This window comes from Capra hircus, chromosome 9, assembly GCF_001704415.2.
Source record: "Capra hircus breed San Clemente chromosome 9, ASM170441v1, whole genome shotgun sequence".
NCBI classification, from domain to species: domain Eukaryota; kingdom Metazoa; phylum Chordata; class Mammalia; order Artiodactyla; family Bovidae; genus Capra; species Capra hircus.
In genome coordinates this window covers 5,825,562-5,843,323 of record NC_030816.1, presented here as the reverse complement: position 1 = coordinate 5,843,323, position 17,762 = coordinate 5,825,562, and the positions used below count along the sequence as shown (strand labels likewise).

The window sequence follows — 17,762 nt, the reverse complement described above, 5'->3', positions numbered from 1 at the left end:
AAAAGTTACTCAAATAGGTCAGCAGGAAACTGAACTTAACATTCAAGGCTTTTTGTTTCAAAGTGAAGTTTATTTCCTCATTAATTAATCCCACACCAAGAGTGATAGCTATACTTCTTAAGACAGTAGGGTTTTTATTTCCTTGTCTTACGGATTTTATGTATTCATAGATTGAGTTGAGTCTTCTAAATGGAAGCCAGAGGAGTGGATCATACGTTTTGTATAAAATACACCTCTGAATTCGTATTAAGGTTATTTATATTTGATAATATTTTCTCATTAATAGAATAGGATATTTTATAATTTAAGTTTCAATACTCTCCTGCTATCAACTTCCATTTTTATATAAAGGGATTATTGAGGCTTTTTATTTAAACATATTCAGCTTCATTCTCATTACTCAGCATAATCATAGGGTCCCTTTTCTTGGTGTTAGGTGGGTTTGTTTTTGTTTGTTTTGATAAGGAATGTAGGTAATTCCAATATGAAAAACCACCAAAGAAATGAGTACGGTAAGCTTAATGCCCTTCCTCTACCTTATTCTCTAAAGAAATGCTTTGCCTTTCAAGTAGTAAGTAGTTCCAGGGCTGCTGTTGCTAGGATTTTGCTCATTTTCAGTAAAATTGATAATCTAGATAATAAAAATTTAGTTATCCTCAGAAAACTGTTTATATAACTTGGTTATAAAATTTATAGTATCTTAACTAAAATTTTTAATTTTGTGTTTTATTGTGTATGTTATAAACATCTACTTTCCCAAAGAAATAGGGATCAGTAGAATCACATGATAAATTGATATTTTAGCAAATTAATTTAGATGAAGCCATTATTTTTACGTTTGGAATAGGCTTTGAAATTGTATTTCTTTCAAATAGTTATTTTGAAATGCCTTATGAAAATAGATTAAAATAATAGTGCATTATGTTATATATATCTAAAAGTAGTTTTAGATATATACAGTTTTTTAATGGTATATAATTTGTTGAAAACCACTTTCAGCTGGTAGTACTTTTCAAGATGTTTTGTATGTCTTGAAATTTTGGTAACTACTTTTTAATTGAGTTATTTGGCCAAATTTCAAGTAATAGATACATACAAAGTGTTATAACAGATACTTAGAGATAGAAAGAAATGCATAATTACCCTCTTAATACAGCTTTATAGGGTAGATAAATCTGTGACTAACTGTAATACAGGGAAAAAGTAAAAAGAGTTTGTGTGAATGTTTAGATGAAGGATAGGGTCACTTTTGGCTATGAGACTGGGATTTCAGGCACAGGGAGAAATATGTTAAGATGTATGGACAAGGTAGATAGTGATTCAAAAGTTAGATGGGAGCAAACAAAGAACTTCCAGGGATGGGGAATGGCAAGAGGGAGAGGAATAAAGATTTGTTAAGGGAATTGAGTAAATTGAAATCAGGTGAAGTAGAGACTACATGAGCAGAAGTAATAGTGGTAGAAGTGCTTAACTTGAGTTTGGACCGTATCACAGAGGACCTCAAATGCTGATCTAACAAACTGTGCTTAAAATAGGAGCATAGGAAGCAAGAGGCTATTGAAAGTATTTGTGCATGAGAATAGCATGAGGCATGCTGTGCCTTAAAAATACTAATTTAAATGCAGTGTCTAAGGGGGAAGAGACAGAGAAGGACTATTGAAATTATTTTAACATGAAAATAACGTGATGTAAATTGCCTTAAAAAATACTAGTTTGACTGCAGATTGACTTTGATAGCTGACCAGGTAAGAAGTGATGGAAACTTAATTTATGAAAGTGAGAAGCAGGCAGATGTCAAGAGATTTTGAAGGTGGAATCACAGAACTTGGCCGGTGATTGGGTATATAAGGAGGTAGCAAAGGAGGAGATAGGAAAAACCATTCATTACTGTGTGAATGAAAAAAAGTTGAAAAGGGAGAGTGGAAATGACAATTGGATGTAGACGTGGGAATTTTAGATGGTGGTAGGAATCACCTGAAGAGTCAAACCAAGTTACAGGAATTTGGAGTTCTTTGGAAGGAATGATGCTAAAGCTGAAACTCCAGTACTTTGGCCACCTCATGCAAAGAGTTGACTCACTGGAAAAGACTCTGATGCTGGGAGGGATTGGGGGCAGGAGGAGAAGGGGATGAGGATGGCTGGATGGCATCACAGACTCGATGGACGTGAAGCTGAGTGAACTCCGGGAGTTGGGGATGGACAGGGAGGCCTGGCGTGCTGCGATTCATGGGATTGCAAAGAGTTGGACACGAGTGACCGACTGGACTGAACTGAACTGAACACAGAAAAACTGCAGATATATAAGATGATCTGGGCAAAAGGTATAGACGATAGCTAAGGACAAAATTTTAGGGAATCCCTACACTTAAGAATAAAAGGAAGAAGGAACAGAAGATAGGAGGTAAACTAGCTATCTGTTATAGACTGAAGAAGAAGCGAAAGTATTCTAGGCGCAGCAGTGACCTGAGCAAATCCTTAGATGGGAATTGGGCTTGGTGTGATGAAATGGGCCAGGGTGGAGGCTTCATGTGGAGAGGTGGGGAGGGGCAGGGGCAGATGTGTGTGCATAGGGTTTTGGAGTTAACTGATGAAGGAAGCCTTCAGCTCAAAAGTTTTATCTTAAAATCTGGTTTTAGTAACAAGTTTAAAGGACAAAAATCTCGTGAGTCCAACCTTGTATACTAACATTTCTTTGTTATTTAGGGATCAGACTTGTTATAACATAATTCCACTCTACAATTCAATGAAGAAGAAAGTTTTGTCTGACTCTGAGGTATTTAATATTTCATTACGATTACTACATTGGTTGTGTCCAATATATAAAAAGAAATTTACACATAGTAGTTTTCAGACAACTGCTATTAAGAAATTTTTTTTTTTGCCTAATGCTATCAGTTAACTGAAAAAAAAGTCAGAATTGTTTCAGTTAAAATTGTTTTAAACAGCGGGTGGAGGGAGACGTTTTAAAATGAGTCAGTTAAATGTTACAGTATCATATATACTATGGGTTTTCCAAAATATAAAGGAGATAATTGCTATTAAAAGACTGTAGAATATAGTGGAACCTTGAATATTTTATTAATCTGATAAATTCTTGCTTCAAAGGAAGAAGAGAAAGAAGATGCTGATGTGCCAGGAACTTCTACCCGGAAAAGGAAGGTAATAAATTTTTGTTTTAGCAAAGTACTTTATATGAATTAAAATGTACTGAGCAATTTTTTTTACTTTTAGTAGTTTCAAAGATAGATTAAGTATTACTTCTAAATCAGCTTCCATCACAAAAATGCATGGTTTTCAGAACTAGATGAATGATGCTTTCTTTTATCTGAATTACTCTATTATTACCTAGTTATCCAAAATTAAAAATGAAAATTGTATTGTATGTTATTTTATTGATATATTTGAACATTTAATTTAGGACCATCAGCCTAGAAGAAGATTACGTAATAGAGCACAGTCTTATGATATTCAAGCATGGAAGAAACAGTGTCAAGAGTTGTTAAATCTCATATTTCAATGTGAAGATTCTGAGCCTTTCCGCCAGCCGGTAGATCTTCTTGAATATCCAGTAAGTATTTCTGAAAATGATTTTTGTGTATATATATGTATCTTATACATGACAGTTCACTATTTATTTTTATGATTATAGTTTATTTACTTTTTATTTGAAACATGTTCCCATTATCCATCTGATTATGTAGAGCATCTAAATTGAACAGTGTGGTAAAACAGAAGTAGCCCTGGACTAAGACTCCAAAGAACTGAGTTATTGTCCCAGCTCCGCCTCTTACCAGTTCTGCAGTTTTGAGCAAGTCACTTAGTTTTTATATCTGGTATATTTTTACCATATCCTCTTCCATTCTCATTTTATGGATTTATTATAGAAATTATCTAGGAAACAATAATACTTATTATTAATAATTATAATCTCTGAGATTAATAAAAATCTCTAAATCATTATTACAGAGTTATAGAAATGGAATGAGACTATTACTACTTATTATTAAACACTAAAATAGATTTTAAATTGAAACACTATGTAAATGTAAAGTGGTATTATTATATATGTAGGTTATGCCAATTTATGATTTTTATGGAATTCATGGTAGAAAGTTTGAGTAAACATGTTACAAGTATTTATTTTTTGGTTGCAATCTTAGCAATCTAAATTTAATTTTGAGTGATTTTTGTATTCTTGTTTCAGTTATTAAAGATTGTATGGTTCAGATGACATTCATGGTTTCAAATAAAAATTAAATTTTTTATAAGAGATCATGACCTGGTTGTGTTATCTGTTGTGGCTTTATAATAAGTTTTGTTATGTATGTATTCTAATTTGCAATGGTGAAAATAGAGAAATTTCATTGATAGATACCATAAAATGACTTTTCTTACCATTTAAAAATCAAGAAACATGTAATCTTAAATTTAGAAGATAAATCTTTAATTCCTACAATGTGATAAATGAGACTAATTCAAACCCTACCATCTGAAAACCTCTTAGAAGAAATAAGCTAATGCTATAGTCCTTTGGTTTTCATTTCTCTTTATTTTTGGAGCCTGTGGATTTCCCTTTTGTTTCTTGCAAGCCCAAATATGTATTTCATAATCTCTAAGCCCAGGTGTCCTCACTGAAAACTGCCAGATGTTTAAAAAATTAACACAAATTCTACACTTTCTCAAGATAAGGAATGCTTCTGTACTCATTCTATGAAGCCAGTTATTATCCTGGTGTCAAAAACAGTACTAAAGAAGAAAATGCAAAAATTCCTAATAAAATATCAGCAAATAGAATTCACCAGTATATAAAAATGGTTTTGTACCCCAAGTGGGTTTTTTTCCCAGGGATATAAGGGCTGGTTCAGTATTTAAAAATCAATCATTGTAATCTATTACTAAGGGAAAAATGACATCATATCAATGCAGAAAAGGCATTTGACAAAATTCAGAGCGCGTTTAAGAATGTACACGTTGGGTATGGTACGCTGTAATCGTTGTGGCCGTGGGAGGAAATGAGAATGAGTCTTGTAAGGAAGAAATTTATTATACTTGCATGTCCCAGGGAGGGGTTCACCAGATGCCACTTAAGGCTCAGGGCAAGCATAAGGTTTTAGTCAGGTTGCAGAAGATAGGAGGAAAGGAAACCTTAGGCCAGAGCCTTAGGCCAAAGATTTCCATGAGAGGCAAGGCTGGGCCTAGTCACCAGCTTAAGATGGGCTAGTTTGAATTACTCCAGTGGACTTCGGGGTAGGAGAGTGGTCTCTAGTTGTCCTAATATTAATTCCTGACCCAGGATGATTCAGGGCAGAGGAAATACTGGTTGGTGTGTGAGAATTGCTTAAGGACATGGTCAGTTTGCATATGAAAGATATATTCCTAGCACAACCCTTTGCTATTTCTAAGAACTGCCTAGTCCTTGAAAAGAGGCAGTCTCTCCTTAGGCCTGTATGGCCCCCCAAGTGTCAAAAGAGTATCAAGAATACCGAAAGTAAGATAATTAGTATAGTTGGCCCTATGATGAATGGATATCAACTAGACCTACATAATGTAAGAAAACAACACCATTAATGATAAAAACAAACTCTTAAGAAAACTAGAAATAAAAGGGAACTTCATAACTTGATAAAGAACATCTGTTTTAAAAAACCTACAGCTAACCTTATGCTTAAACATGAAAAACTGAATGCTTTCCCCTTAAGATTGTGAGTGATGCAAAAATATCCATTGTTATTCTCACCACCGCTATTTAACATAGTACAGCAAATTGTAGCCAGTGCAGTTAAGACAAGAAGTGAAAATAAAAGGCATTGCAGATTGTAAAAAAAAGAAAACTGTCCCTGTTGGTAAAAGGCAGTTCTACTGTTTGCTTTATGATCAAACATAATTTGATCATAATTTAAACTTGATGGGTTAGAGTCAAGTTACTATATTTCAAAAAATGCAATTACATATTCTGGGGCTATGGAAAAGGTGTAGTGGTATTTATTCCTCTTAAAAGATAACCATATTCAGATCATTTTATACTAGTCTGTTGCTCGTTTCATTTGTCTGTTTCTATTCTGATTTGTTGCTCTATTTTATACACAGTTGAGTAGGGGAGATTGAGTGATTGCACTTTCCTCCATAAAATGAAGTGTAAAGGCTTTGTGGCAGATGTTTACATTCATAATTCTTGATTTATGCAAAGTTCCCAATTGTGTTAATTGTATTACTGAAGTTGAAGTTACCAGAAGTAAGCCCTTCACGTTAATGTGATGTTATATTGTCATTGTTTTTGTTGTTTGTATGTCAGTTTTAAAAATACAGTTATGTTTCAGTGAATAAGCAGCCTTAAGAGTTTATGTGTAGCATAAAGTTTTGGGTTTTTGTACATCAAACTTGTAGTTTTAGAACTGAGTTTTTCAGTTTGTTTTAATCTCCTTTTCCTAACACAACTCGATGCTTTACCTGTTTCTGAAGGCAAAAAAAAGCAAAATTTATAAGTTCTTGAATGAGAGAAATCTTGTGCAATAAAAGGTAAAGGGATGTGAAAAAATAAAAAATGACTTGGGGAAAAAAGAAACCTTGAAGAGGGAAATAAGAAATGATTATTAATAGTTCTAGTAGTTGCAGTCATCACAGAAATTGTATGTGAATCTCTCTTATGAGAAATAATGCATCATCATTACTATTAATAGTATGACCTGTTTTCCTTCTCTTAGGACTACAGAGACATCATTGACACTCCAATGGATTTTGCTACCGTTAGAGAGACTTTGGAGGCTGGGAATTATGAGTCACCAATGGAGTTATGTAAAGATGTCAGACTTATTTTTAGTAATTCCAAAGCATATACACCAAGCAAAAGATCAAGGGTATATAATTTAATTGCCTTTTTTCTGTCTAAATTAAATGAAATTGGTAGAAAAGTATGTTAAGTAACTAAATCCTATGTTTAATTAAAATTTAAAGCTAAGTTGACAAACTTTCTATTAGGTTCTTAACCTAGTGGAAAGAAGAATTCACATCTTTGTATTTTATTCCTTTTGTGAAAAACCCTGATGTCATTTAATGTTTAGGAATGTTACTTTTCTTGAAGATCGTGTAGTTGAATAGATACTGTCCTGATATGTGTTAGAGGTATACGTGCTTAACTTTTTAGGCTATGTTCTGCTTTCTGGAAAGGAGCATTTTTTTCTGTATAATGCTCATATAATTTAAAAAAAAATGAGTAAAACTATAAATGAGTAAAACTTTTTTTGGCCAAATACAGAAATAATTTGTCATAATGCTAAATAAAAAAATAATTTTAATAATGCTTCAGTTTTAGTGTTTGTCAAAAGAGATTGAGAAAAAGCAACATTTTAAATTCTAAAAAATTTTTGCTAGAAAAATATTTAAATTTATATGTTAATATTTTCTGAATAGCCATTTTCTTTGCAGAATGTTTGAACAGTTATTTTTCTTTACAGATTTACAGCATGAGTCTGCGCCTGTCTGCTTTTTTTGAAGAACACATTAGTTCAGTTTTATCAGATTATAAATCTGCCCTTCGTTTTCATAAAAGAAATACAATAACAAAAAGGAGGAGGAAAAGAAATAGAAGCAGCTCTGTTTCCAGTAGTGCCGCATCAAGGTATTTGATTTGTTTTAAATATCATCAACTGATCTATATAACTTTGTCATCTAAGTGATAGAACTTGGTGTTTTTTAATACTTCCTTTACTATTCCCTATATTGCAGAATGATATATTTGACAGCAAGTTCCTATGATGTGGAGGATTTTTAATCTTTTAACTAAAGCTATACTAGTGTAAGTGCTTAAATTCAAACTGCTAAATCTGTACAGTTAAACAGCATTTTTAGGATAGTGATGGCATCATGCTTTCTGTCATATAACTATAGCATTTACAGCAGTCCTTCACTAAATATTCACTTTTCAAAGGCTCACAACCATATGAAATCCACTACAAATCTCATATTTTAACATATTTCATAACAGTACAAATATTGAATCCAGCAGTATTATAAAACTATTTTATTCATCCCCATAGAATTATAAGAATGACTAATGATACTGTTTTATTTACAGCCCTGAAAGGAAAAAGAGGATCTTAAAACCCCAGCTGAAGTCAGATATTACTACCTCTCCATTCTCTGCACCTACACGGTCAATACCACCAAGGCACAATACTGCTCAGATAAATGGGAAAACGGAATCCAGTTCTGTAGTTCGAACCAGAAGCAATCGAGTGGTGGTAGATCCAGTTCCCACTGAGCAACCATCTACTTCTTCAGCAGCAAAGACTTTTATTTCAAAAGCTAACACATCTGCAATGCCGGGGAAAACAAGTAAGAATCACCTACAGTTTCTAAACGGAAGTGTATATATATAATGCATTTTTTAATTTAAGTACTTATTTTGCCAAATGGGATATATTAGATGTAGTAAATTCCAGCAGACAGTGGAATTTTACTCTTCTTTATTATTAGTTTTCCTTTTCTTTATCATTTTTGCACTTAAAAAAAAATTTTGTTTTATTGACAAAAGATACTGAGTGAGGTTTAGGAGTGTCAGTATAAGATAATGCTTAAAATGGTGGGAAAAATGGCAGATCTGATCCAAACTGCCTAAGTTTAAATCCTGGAAGCCAGACTTGATAGCAGTTTGCCAGCACTTGCCTTGATAATCTTTTGGTAACTGGATAGCTTCTGAAAGGACTGAAATTACTGTGTAAGCCTTTTTCCTTTTTGAAAGTAGATTTCTTACAGAAGGTTTAAGCATCCTCCAGGTTTTGTCTTATTGGCTAGCTCACACAATTCACATTAGAAGTAATCTTAACCTTCTTGCTTGTTTGAAGGTTAAATAATTTAACTCTTAGCTTGTAATCTCCTGTATGTGTGTTTTAGTTCTAGAGAATTCTGTGAAACATTCCAAAACCTTGAATACTCTTTCAAGTCCTGGTCAGTCCAATTTTAGTCATGGCACTAGGAATAATTCTACAAAAGAAAATATGGAAAAGGAAAAACCAGCCAAACGTAAAATGAAATCATCTGTGCTCTCAAAGACACCCCCTCTCTCAAAGTCATCACCTGTCATTGAGCAAGGTACCGTAGACTTACAAATGATGATTCTATTGGAGATAACACTTACATTCATTTTTTAGGTCGCTCATTTAAAAGTCACATACTCTGTATCAGTTGATAAATTTACTGAGACATCTTTTGATTCATACCAAAAGCAAACGGTATTAGTATTGTTTTAAAAGCCAAGAAAAACTTGCTGTATGAAAAATAAAATCATATTCTAAAATCAAAGGCTTTTAATGATACAGATTTAATAGTTTTTAACTTAATTATTACAGAACCCAAAAAAGTATCTCCAACAAGTTTAAATAAGTTGAATTTAGTAAACCCAGTATAGCAGTTAATGTTTCTTTTTTTCAAGTTTTTTCCATCACAAAATTCAACATATTGATCTTTAAATAATCCATATTCTTAAATTCTTCCAGATTCTTTTGTCTGCAGATTTTCATTGTAAAGCCTTTATGTTTGAAGGATGGAGAAAGTAACTGATAAAATACAACCTATGACATGTTAAAACAATTAGGTCTTCTTGGTAGGAGACAGCTCAAGGATATACGTGTTTTGTCATGACTTCCAGAGTATGTCTAGACCATTTCCTTTTCAGTATTCCCCCAAGAAACCTCTCACAATTTAATTTTTGTACTGAAACGACCCCATTTGGTTAATGATTTTGGGATCTACCCACCTAAATAAGCTTAAAATCAGTGAGTCATCCTAGCCTTCTCTTTAGCAACCAAATCTGCTTGTTTCTTTCTTGTTTCCTTAACATCTAAATCCATTTCCTCTGTTCCATTCTCACTTCCACAAATTGTCATGCTCTCATAACTGCTATCCCTGTCTCAGTTCTCAACTCTTCGTTACTCAGTCCATCTTCCACTGTTCAGTGACCTTTCTCATCATGTGCACAAGACACACACACACACAGAATTAAGATCCTTCCCTGCCTTCAAGTCACACATGGAATCAGAATTTAATGTTTGTGTCAAGTAGTGAAGAGTCTTGTATAACAATGTTGCCTAACATTGCAGCTGTCCTTACTTTTCTTTCTCCCTTTTCTGTCCCAGCCATCCTAAACCACTTGAAAGTCCCTAAATATTCTTGTCATTTCTTCCTTTGAATTTTTTTTCCCCTACTGGTTGTTTCCTATTCATTGCCTTTGTGGCCCTTATAATGTTGATAGAGTTATTCTTTTTTACATTGTCTATCTCCAGTAGAATCTAAACTCGTGTTTGCTCATGTTTTAATTACCTGTACTTAGTATGTAGTAGACAATGTTTAAATAAATCAGCAAATGACTTTATATGTGAGTGTTTTTACATTTTTATATTAGTTTCCTTTCTGAACTGAATTCAGAGTTTTGAATGTTTTATATTGGCCTTGCTTTTGTTAGTCCTGAATTCTGGAGAAATCAAATGTATGTAGAGAATTGGTTCTAGCATTACAATAGGGGAGGTTCAGTAGCCAATTCAGTTGATAGGTTTTGGGTATTACATATGCCAGTACAGTACAGAAATATGATAAGCTATTACATAACTCATTAATGATGACTTTGTTGGCACTTAATTAACTATTAGAAACAAGAGTAGTGCTCTACAATTGAAATATAATACAAGCCACGTGTTCTTTTAACCACATATAGCAACAGCAAACAGGTGAAATTATCAGTTTTAACAGTGTATTTTATTTACTCCATTATATCCAGAATATCATTTCAGTGTGTAATCAGTATTTCAAAATGTACACTGCCTCAGTATTCAAATTTAATTAAAAATTGAGTTCCTCAATTGCAGTTACATTTCAAGTGCTCAGTAGCCACATGGTTAGTGGTAATACTATCACAGGATAGTACAGGTCCAAATGAATGATTTCAAAAGCTTTTTAGCTCTTAAATTCCTTTTTAAAAGAACTACATTGATTCTTAACCTTTTTAGGTAATGTATTTTGTCAAGTTTGAAGACCTTGTAGTTTTTTCCCCCAAAAAATGCACATAGGCATATCCACACAAAGTTTGGGCCAATTCAAGGGCTTCCCTGGTAGCTCAGATGGTAAAGAATCTACCTGCAAGGCAGGAGACCTGGGTTTGATTCGTGGGTCAGGAAGATCCCCTGAAGAAGGGAATGGCAACCCACTCCAGTATTTTTGCCTGGAGAATCTTACGGAGAGAAGAGCCTGGTGGGCTACAGTCCATAGAGTCACAAAGAGTCAGACACCAGTGAGCGACTAACATACACACGCACCTACCTACTACACCCCATCCCACCCCCTTACCTCCTAGAGTTCTTGAAGCCAGTCTGTAGAACTTCTGTAGGATATATTGACTGGATATTTATTTGCCAGTAGTCCTATGTAAAACAAACAGAAAGATAGCACAGAACCTTAAAGAATCCTCAGGCAAATTAAGGGTATTTGTTGGAAAATAGCTGACTACTTTATGCACACGCACATTCACCACTCCCGTGTTAGGCAAAACCACTAATCTGAAGAAAAGTTATTAGTACTGTGGGGTCAGGGTTTGAGGGCTTTGCCTTCTTCCCCTGCTCTTGGCTCAGATGCTCCTCCTCTGAGACAGTTACTTCTTGAAATTTACAAAGCACTCTGTGATTGAAGCCCAGGACAAAAAATGAAGAAACATTCTCTTTAATGTCACAAAGTGTAGAATTTTGGAAGAAAAAAGTGGTAGTGCATGTTTGTCATCTTTTTCTTCATCTGAAAGGGTAATAAGCATTTTTATTTTTTTTTACCATAGAAAGGCAGTTCATGATTTGCAGTTCCTACAAATCTAAAATTTGATCTTCAGATTTTTTTAAATAAAGCATAATAGTCTTTATTATGGAGTTTGTTATAATAGGATTTTAATCTCGACGATAGTGACACACATAGTGGATGTGACTGATACGTGCAGCTAGTATTGCTTACGGTGGTAAATCAGTCATTTGCCATTCAGTAACATAGGTGATGGGACTGTTCCAAAAAAAGAGCTTGTGACGAAAACTGCCATTTAGCGGTTTTTCTTAACCCTCTTTTAAAAATTCTGTGAGCAAGAGTAATTTATTTCTACTCTTGTAAAAAAGATAGATGTATCAGAGCCATAGTAGTATCTATGGACAACAACTGGTATAAATTATTCCAGTAGATGTGTTCTCAAACCTTTTGCGTAGGAGTTAGTAGAAAAGGAAATCCTTTGTTACTTACGAGGAATGTAAAGAAATATTTAGACTATAAATTCTTCTCTGACATCGGAGAGGTCATGGTCATCACATCCAGTCGAGGGTTAAATAAGCATTAGAATCATTCCAGTTTTGATAGTCCCTTTTTCCACTTCCATCTGTAGTAGCAAAAATGATGAGAGGAAAGTAGAGGGGATGATAACGCTAATTTATTCAGATTACAAAGCGTAAAGGTCATAGATTTTATGCTAAGATTATTTTCCATAATTGAGCTACTTGACAGTAGGAATATAGGAAAATCCTGTTAATGAAGTAGACCCTAAAATGTTTTGTTATGGTGAAGTTCCATATGAGTAAACAGGGTTACTTTGTATAATGAAAACAATGCTCATACATTTGAATGTGTAGTAAAGGTAGTAGGAGTAAGAAACTTGGTTAATTCTAGCTTTATCATAATTTGCAGAATTAACTTAGGTAATTTATTTGCTGATTTTCATTTCTCTCTTCTCAAGTCAGTGACTTCATTAACGATGTTTCTCCTCTGTGAGTTTTAAATAGAAGATCAATAGTATCATTAAACTATTAGCTTTTTGTCAGTTCTTTTTCTCAAACTAGAAAAAAAAGAAATTAGGATCATATTATGATGTGTAAGTATAGCAGTGGGCTCACTGGCTAGTTTGGGGGTCAGATAAGAGAGCAGTTTCGTGTATTAAGTGCACTGTTGTTGCCTTTCAGCAGACTGTAGAAACAATGCTCTTGTACCTGGAAGCATTCAAGTGAACGGCCATGGAGGACAGCCGTCTAAGCTTGTGAAGAGGGGACCTGGGAGGAAACCTAAGGGGGAAGTTAATAACAGCAGTGGGGAAGTTACACGCAAGAAGAGGGGTCGCAAGCCCAAAAAGCTCCAGTACACAAAGCCTGAAGATGCAGCGCAAAACAGCGTGCATCCCATCAGGGATGAAGTAGTTCCTTCCTCAACCTGCAGTTTCCTATCTGAAACTAATATTGTAAAGGAGGATTTGTTACAGAAAAAGAGTCGTGGCGGCAGAAAACCCAAAAGGAAGATGAAGACACAAAAACTAGACTCAGATCTCATAGTTCCTACAAGTGTTAAAATGCTAAGGAGAAGTAACCGAAAAAAGACAGATGATCCCATGGATGAGGAAGAGGAGTTTGAGGAACTTAAAGGCTCTGAACCTCACATGAGAACTAGAAATCAAGGTCGAAGGACAGCCTTCTATAATGAGGATGACTCTGAAGAGGAGCAAAGGCAGCTGTTGTTTGAAGACACTTCTTTGACTTTTGGAACCTCTAGTAGAGGACGAGTCCGAAAGTTGACTGAAAAAGCAAAAGCTAATTTAATTGGGTGGTAACTTGTACCAAAATATTTTACTTCAAAATCTATAAAGCAGGTACAGTTAAGGAGTATGTAGAACTAAGGCTTCTGCTTCCTTGCTGCTATGACGGATATGGGAATGTTATGATTTGATTTGCAAAAAAACAAACAAACTTACAAGACACTTCACTTCTTTAAATGAATATATATATATAAATATATACATATATATTTTAAATGTTTGCTATTTATTGCCCTTAGATAGGTTATGCATTTCAACATTCATTTCATTTACTGTTCAAAGCAAAAGAAATTGAGGCTCTATAATGAACTCCCAATTTATTTCTGGAAAAGACAGTTCTGCTACACTCTTAAGGAGCATATAATATTCCTTAGTGATAGAGCATTTTATGTTAAAATGAATTATTTTTGACCAAGCCAGGTACATTTCTGTTTATACAGAAGTCTTGCCCCTAGGAGGACAGGTGTTAACCAGAGTAGCAGTGAATTAAAAATTGTGTTTCCTCTAAAGATAAATTTAAAATTCCCACCATTTGATACCCTGAAAAGTTTAATTTTAATTATAGAATGTTCATCTACAGAGAATCTAGAGGAGGCTTTTGCTGTATTCCATTTCTGCCAAACTTAAGAGAAAAATGTACTGATGAAAAGGAAACATATCCACATTGGAAAACATTTGACTGTCTAATTTTTCAGACCTTGATTCTTATGTCAATCACTCAATCTCTGTTTATTGTGCCAAAGACTGAGAATCAGTGCAGTGGAAAGCCTGTTTTTGACTGTCAGGACAGCATACACTTTTTCAATGTTGGAAAGGCTATATATTCTAAAGAGCAAGTTATTAAAGAGTTATGCTGAGATGTATCTTTTTTTGGTACTAATAGTAGAAAATAATGCACTGGTGGGTCCTTTGACAGAGATGTTTTAGAGAAAATGTTTAAGTGGTTAAAGGATTCAAGGAAAATAACAGGAAAAAGGTATGGGATTTGATGTTTACTTGTTAATCTGGATTAATGTCATTTCTAAACTTTAGACATATCTAATAGGCTAAAATGACTTACAAAGAAATGTGTCTGTGTGTGTATGTGTATATATTGACAAATGGGTATAATTGAATATATATACAAACACATACTTATATGCTATTACCCAGGTATAAATTCTTTTATCAGGATTTTTTAGATAGTGGTAGAATAAAAATAATTTTAAAATGTCATACTTTATAGTTTAATTTTAAGGGGAAGATTGGTTATTTTCAATTATTAAAGGTTTAAAAATAGGCCAAATCACTTTTTATGCAATCATGTTTTATACAGTGGTCTCATTGCACATTGTGTTTTTTCTGCACTTTTTACGGTATCCTTCACGCTGGTATGTCAGTATACACCCAAGAAAAATTCCATTTAATGATTGTGCCTTGTATTCTATTATTTTTTGCATCATTAGTAAAATTAAGTTGTCTATTGTAAATGATAACTATATGACTTAGGAGAATGTATTGCTATATGTACTGCTATGGAAAAGGAAAGCAGTTATTTATTTGTTTATGGTACAGTTATTTTATACCTTAAAAACCAACATAAATCCCATTTCTATTGTTTAAAGATTATTGTCCATTTTTTAAAAAGTTTAAAGAATGTAGTATTTTCTGAGGACTGGTATGGTACAAAAATGTAACCAAAATTTTCAGATACTACATTTTTAAAAAGCAAGGATGGGGAAAATATGTATCAGCATGGCCCTGGTGTAGAAAAATAAAGTCTTTAATTGAACCTTGGCAAAATACATTACATAATTATTTCTGTAATATTTCTGGTAGGGATAAATGTTAGCTGTCAGTTGATTATGTCTTGAAAAAGAATGGAAAGTCATGCATTTGGGCTTTTTAGATTGTTTGTAACTAAATTTGTACAGAAATCCTCCTGTGAAATTAAGTAAACCATTTTCCAGATCTTAACTGGATTGCTGTGATTTTGCAGTTGAAAATAATTTCAAATTTTTCAGGTTTTTTGTATATTTATTTTTTTCTAACAAATATATTTAACTATATAATTAAAGTTCAGTAGTTAAACTCTTCATAATGCAGAAATGGATGGCTTGGTTGTATAGTGAAACGAGTCTCTCAGTTACACCATTATGGAATATAATAGTGTGTATGTTTGAAAATTAAGTCATTAATTTGTTGCTTTTGAAGGCAATCTATTTGAAACATGTAATTTCCTGATGGTATCTGCATTGTATTAGAAAATAAGGCTATAAAATCAAGTTTTGTAAAAAATATGTGTATAGTTTTAAGGTGTGTACAGAGAAGGGAAGAGCGTACACAGTCTTAAGAGTGAAATTTACTGCTAGTAGGGTGTATTAGTTCTAACACTTGAGCAAAAAAAAAAAAAAAAAAAAACCGAGTATTTACCATCTTACCTGCAAGACGGAAATGTATTATTCTAAATACATTCTGAAGACACTATATACTTATGACCTTATTTGCATATTGTTAGACACTGGTTTCCTAGGCAAAAATGACTTGGATCAGCTTCTTTGTAATTGAAACACTTAAAATGTATTAGTAATAACCAGGTATGTCTAGATTTTAATAGTTTTATAATTTGGCTTCTATACACTGCAAAAGTTGAATTGAGAAATTTAAGTTATCACCATAGTCTTGTTCTGTTTGACCACTAGAAGAATCTCTTCGAGTCAGTTAACACCAGGTATATACTGTTTATAGGTCAAAGGAAATGTTGGCAGTTGTCTTAGGTGAGCAATAAAAGAATACTAAGTTTATTCAAAGTTTCAGAATACAACTTGTGGTTACATTCTTAGAAAAATGTAAATCAGTTTTTGTATTTTTAAGTACCTAACCCTAATACTATTCTCTCCTTTGACCTCAACATTCTCGAGTTCCAGTGAAATGTTATAAAATTAGAGAATGTTGTAGATGAGCAGATTAAACTGTCTGATTACAGTCCGATACCTCTGGGCAGTAGACATACACTTTTTTTTAAAGTTGTATTGTTTTCAGTCTACTATTATGGCATTGGACCGTTTTCTGCATATATTCATGAACTAAAGATTTGGCCTTGTTTTCATTGTTTTTATTTTTGCACATCACAAATTTGAAGACTATTTGATAGTATTGTAACAAAATGATCTTCCTCTTTAAATTTATTTAGAATAAATGTGCAGAGTATTTGTGAGCTTGCTTAGGTCATATCTGAGACGCAAAGTTTGGCTGAATCTAGTATCACTTGGACATGAGTTATGTAATATACACTGATCAACAAAAGATCCTTGTAGCATGTATGTTAACATTTTGAACTCTTCCTTATCTGCAATGCAGTAGATTAATCAGACATTTTAACAAAAGTATTCAGGTAACATTTTTAGCTTATAATGATAGCATTATTTACATGTTTTGATATATGATTTGTAATATAAATTAGCTTCTCCAGTTTATAGTGTTTAATTCTAGCATTCCATTTTATACATGCATATATACCTCTCTCTCAGATTTCAACTGGAAGCAATTTTGACTATTTTCTACCTAATGAAGACAAATTGTTATTCTGAATTGTTCACCTGAAACTTATTTTTGAGTAGGTTGAAAGGACCAAGATACTTGAGTGTTAAAAGGGCTATAAGTGTCCTCTTTATATGCAGGAGATACATGATTTTAAAAGTCACAAAAGGGGAAGTAGTTTTATGCTCTGTGGATTATCCAATATTTAGTTTTTTAAGTTTGTTTTAAAACAGGTTGAGAAGTGGTTTAGTTAAATTTAGGTGACAGTTTATTTTCCAACTAAAATTGAAAAATACACCTTTTCCTCATTTCCCTCCTTGCAGTTCCTCTCAGGTCCCAAGTTTCCAAGTGATTTGAACGAAATGTTACATTTATTGAGAAGCTGTTTTTGTTCTTAATTATACTGAGCTAAGCACTCCAGATGGAAAGTCATTTTGTACTATGTACAATACCCAAGAAGAGGTCACATTGAGTCAGAAGACTGTAAGTACCACTTTTGACGCTCCAGATATTAACCTTGTACACACTATAATAAAACAATTAGAAAATATTATGAGCTATAAATATATATATATTATTTTTAGTTTTGATAGCTCTGTGTTTAAATACTTTTTTAATGCAGATAAAATCATCAGGAAATTAACCTTATATG

At 33.3% G+C, this 17,762-nt stretch overlaps 1 protein-coding gene across 6 annotated transcripts in view; it reads left to right on the top strand.

Annotated features, from left to right (window-relative positions):
* Nucleotides 1-15,597, top strand: part of PHIP (pleckstrin homology domain interacting protein) — a 122,845-nt gene extending 107,248 nt beyond the window's left edge. For 3 of the 6 annotated variants that reach the window (XM_018052885.1, XM_018052887.1, XM_018052891.1), the window contains 8 exons: nt 2,704-2,773; nt 3,106-3,159; nt 3,419-3,568; nt 6,702-6,854; nt 7,452-7,615; nt 8,072-8,331; nt 8,890-9,087; nt 12,969-15,597. In XM_018052885.1, coding sequence (XP_017908374.1) covers nt 2,704-2,773; nt 3,106-3,159; nt 3,419-3,568; nt 6,702-6,854; nt 7,452-7,615; nt 8,072-8,331; nt 8,890-9,087; nt 12,969-13,606 — 1,687 coding nt within the window. In that variant the 3' untranslated portion in view covers nt 13,607-15,597. The remainder of the gene's footprint in view (nt 1-2,703; nt 2,774-3,105; nt 3,160-3,418; nt 3,569-6,701; nt 6,855-7,451; nt 7,616-8,071; nt 8,332-8,889; nt 9,088-12,968) is intronic. The other 3 variants (XM_018052886.1, XM_018052890.1, XM_018052888.1) reach the window with 3 other exon arrangements.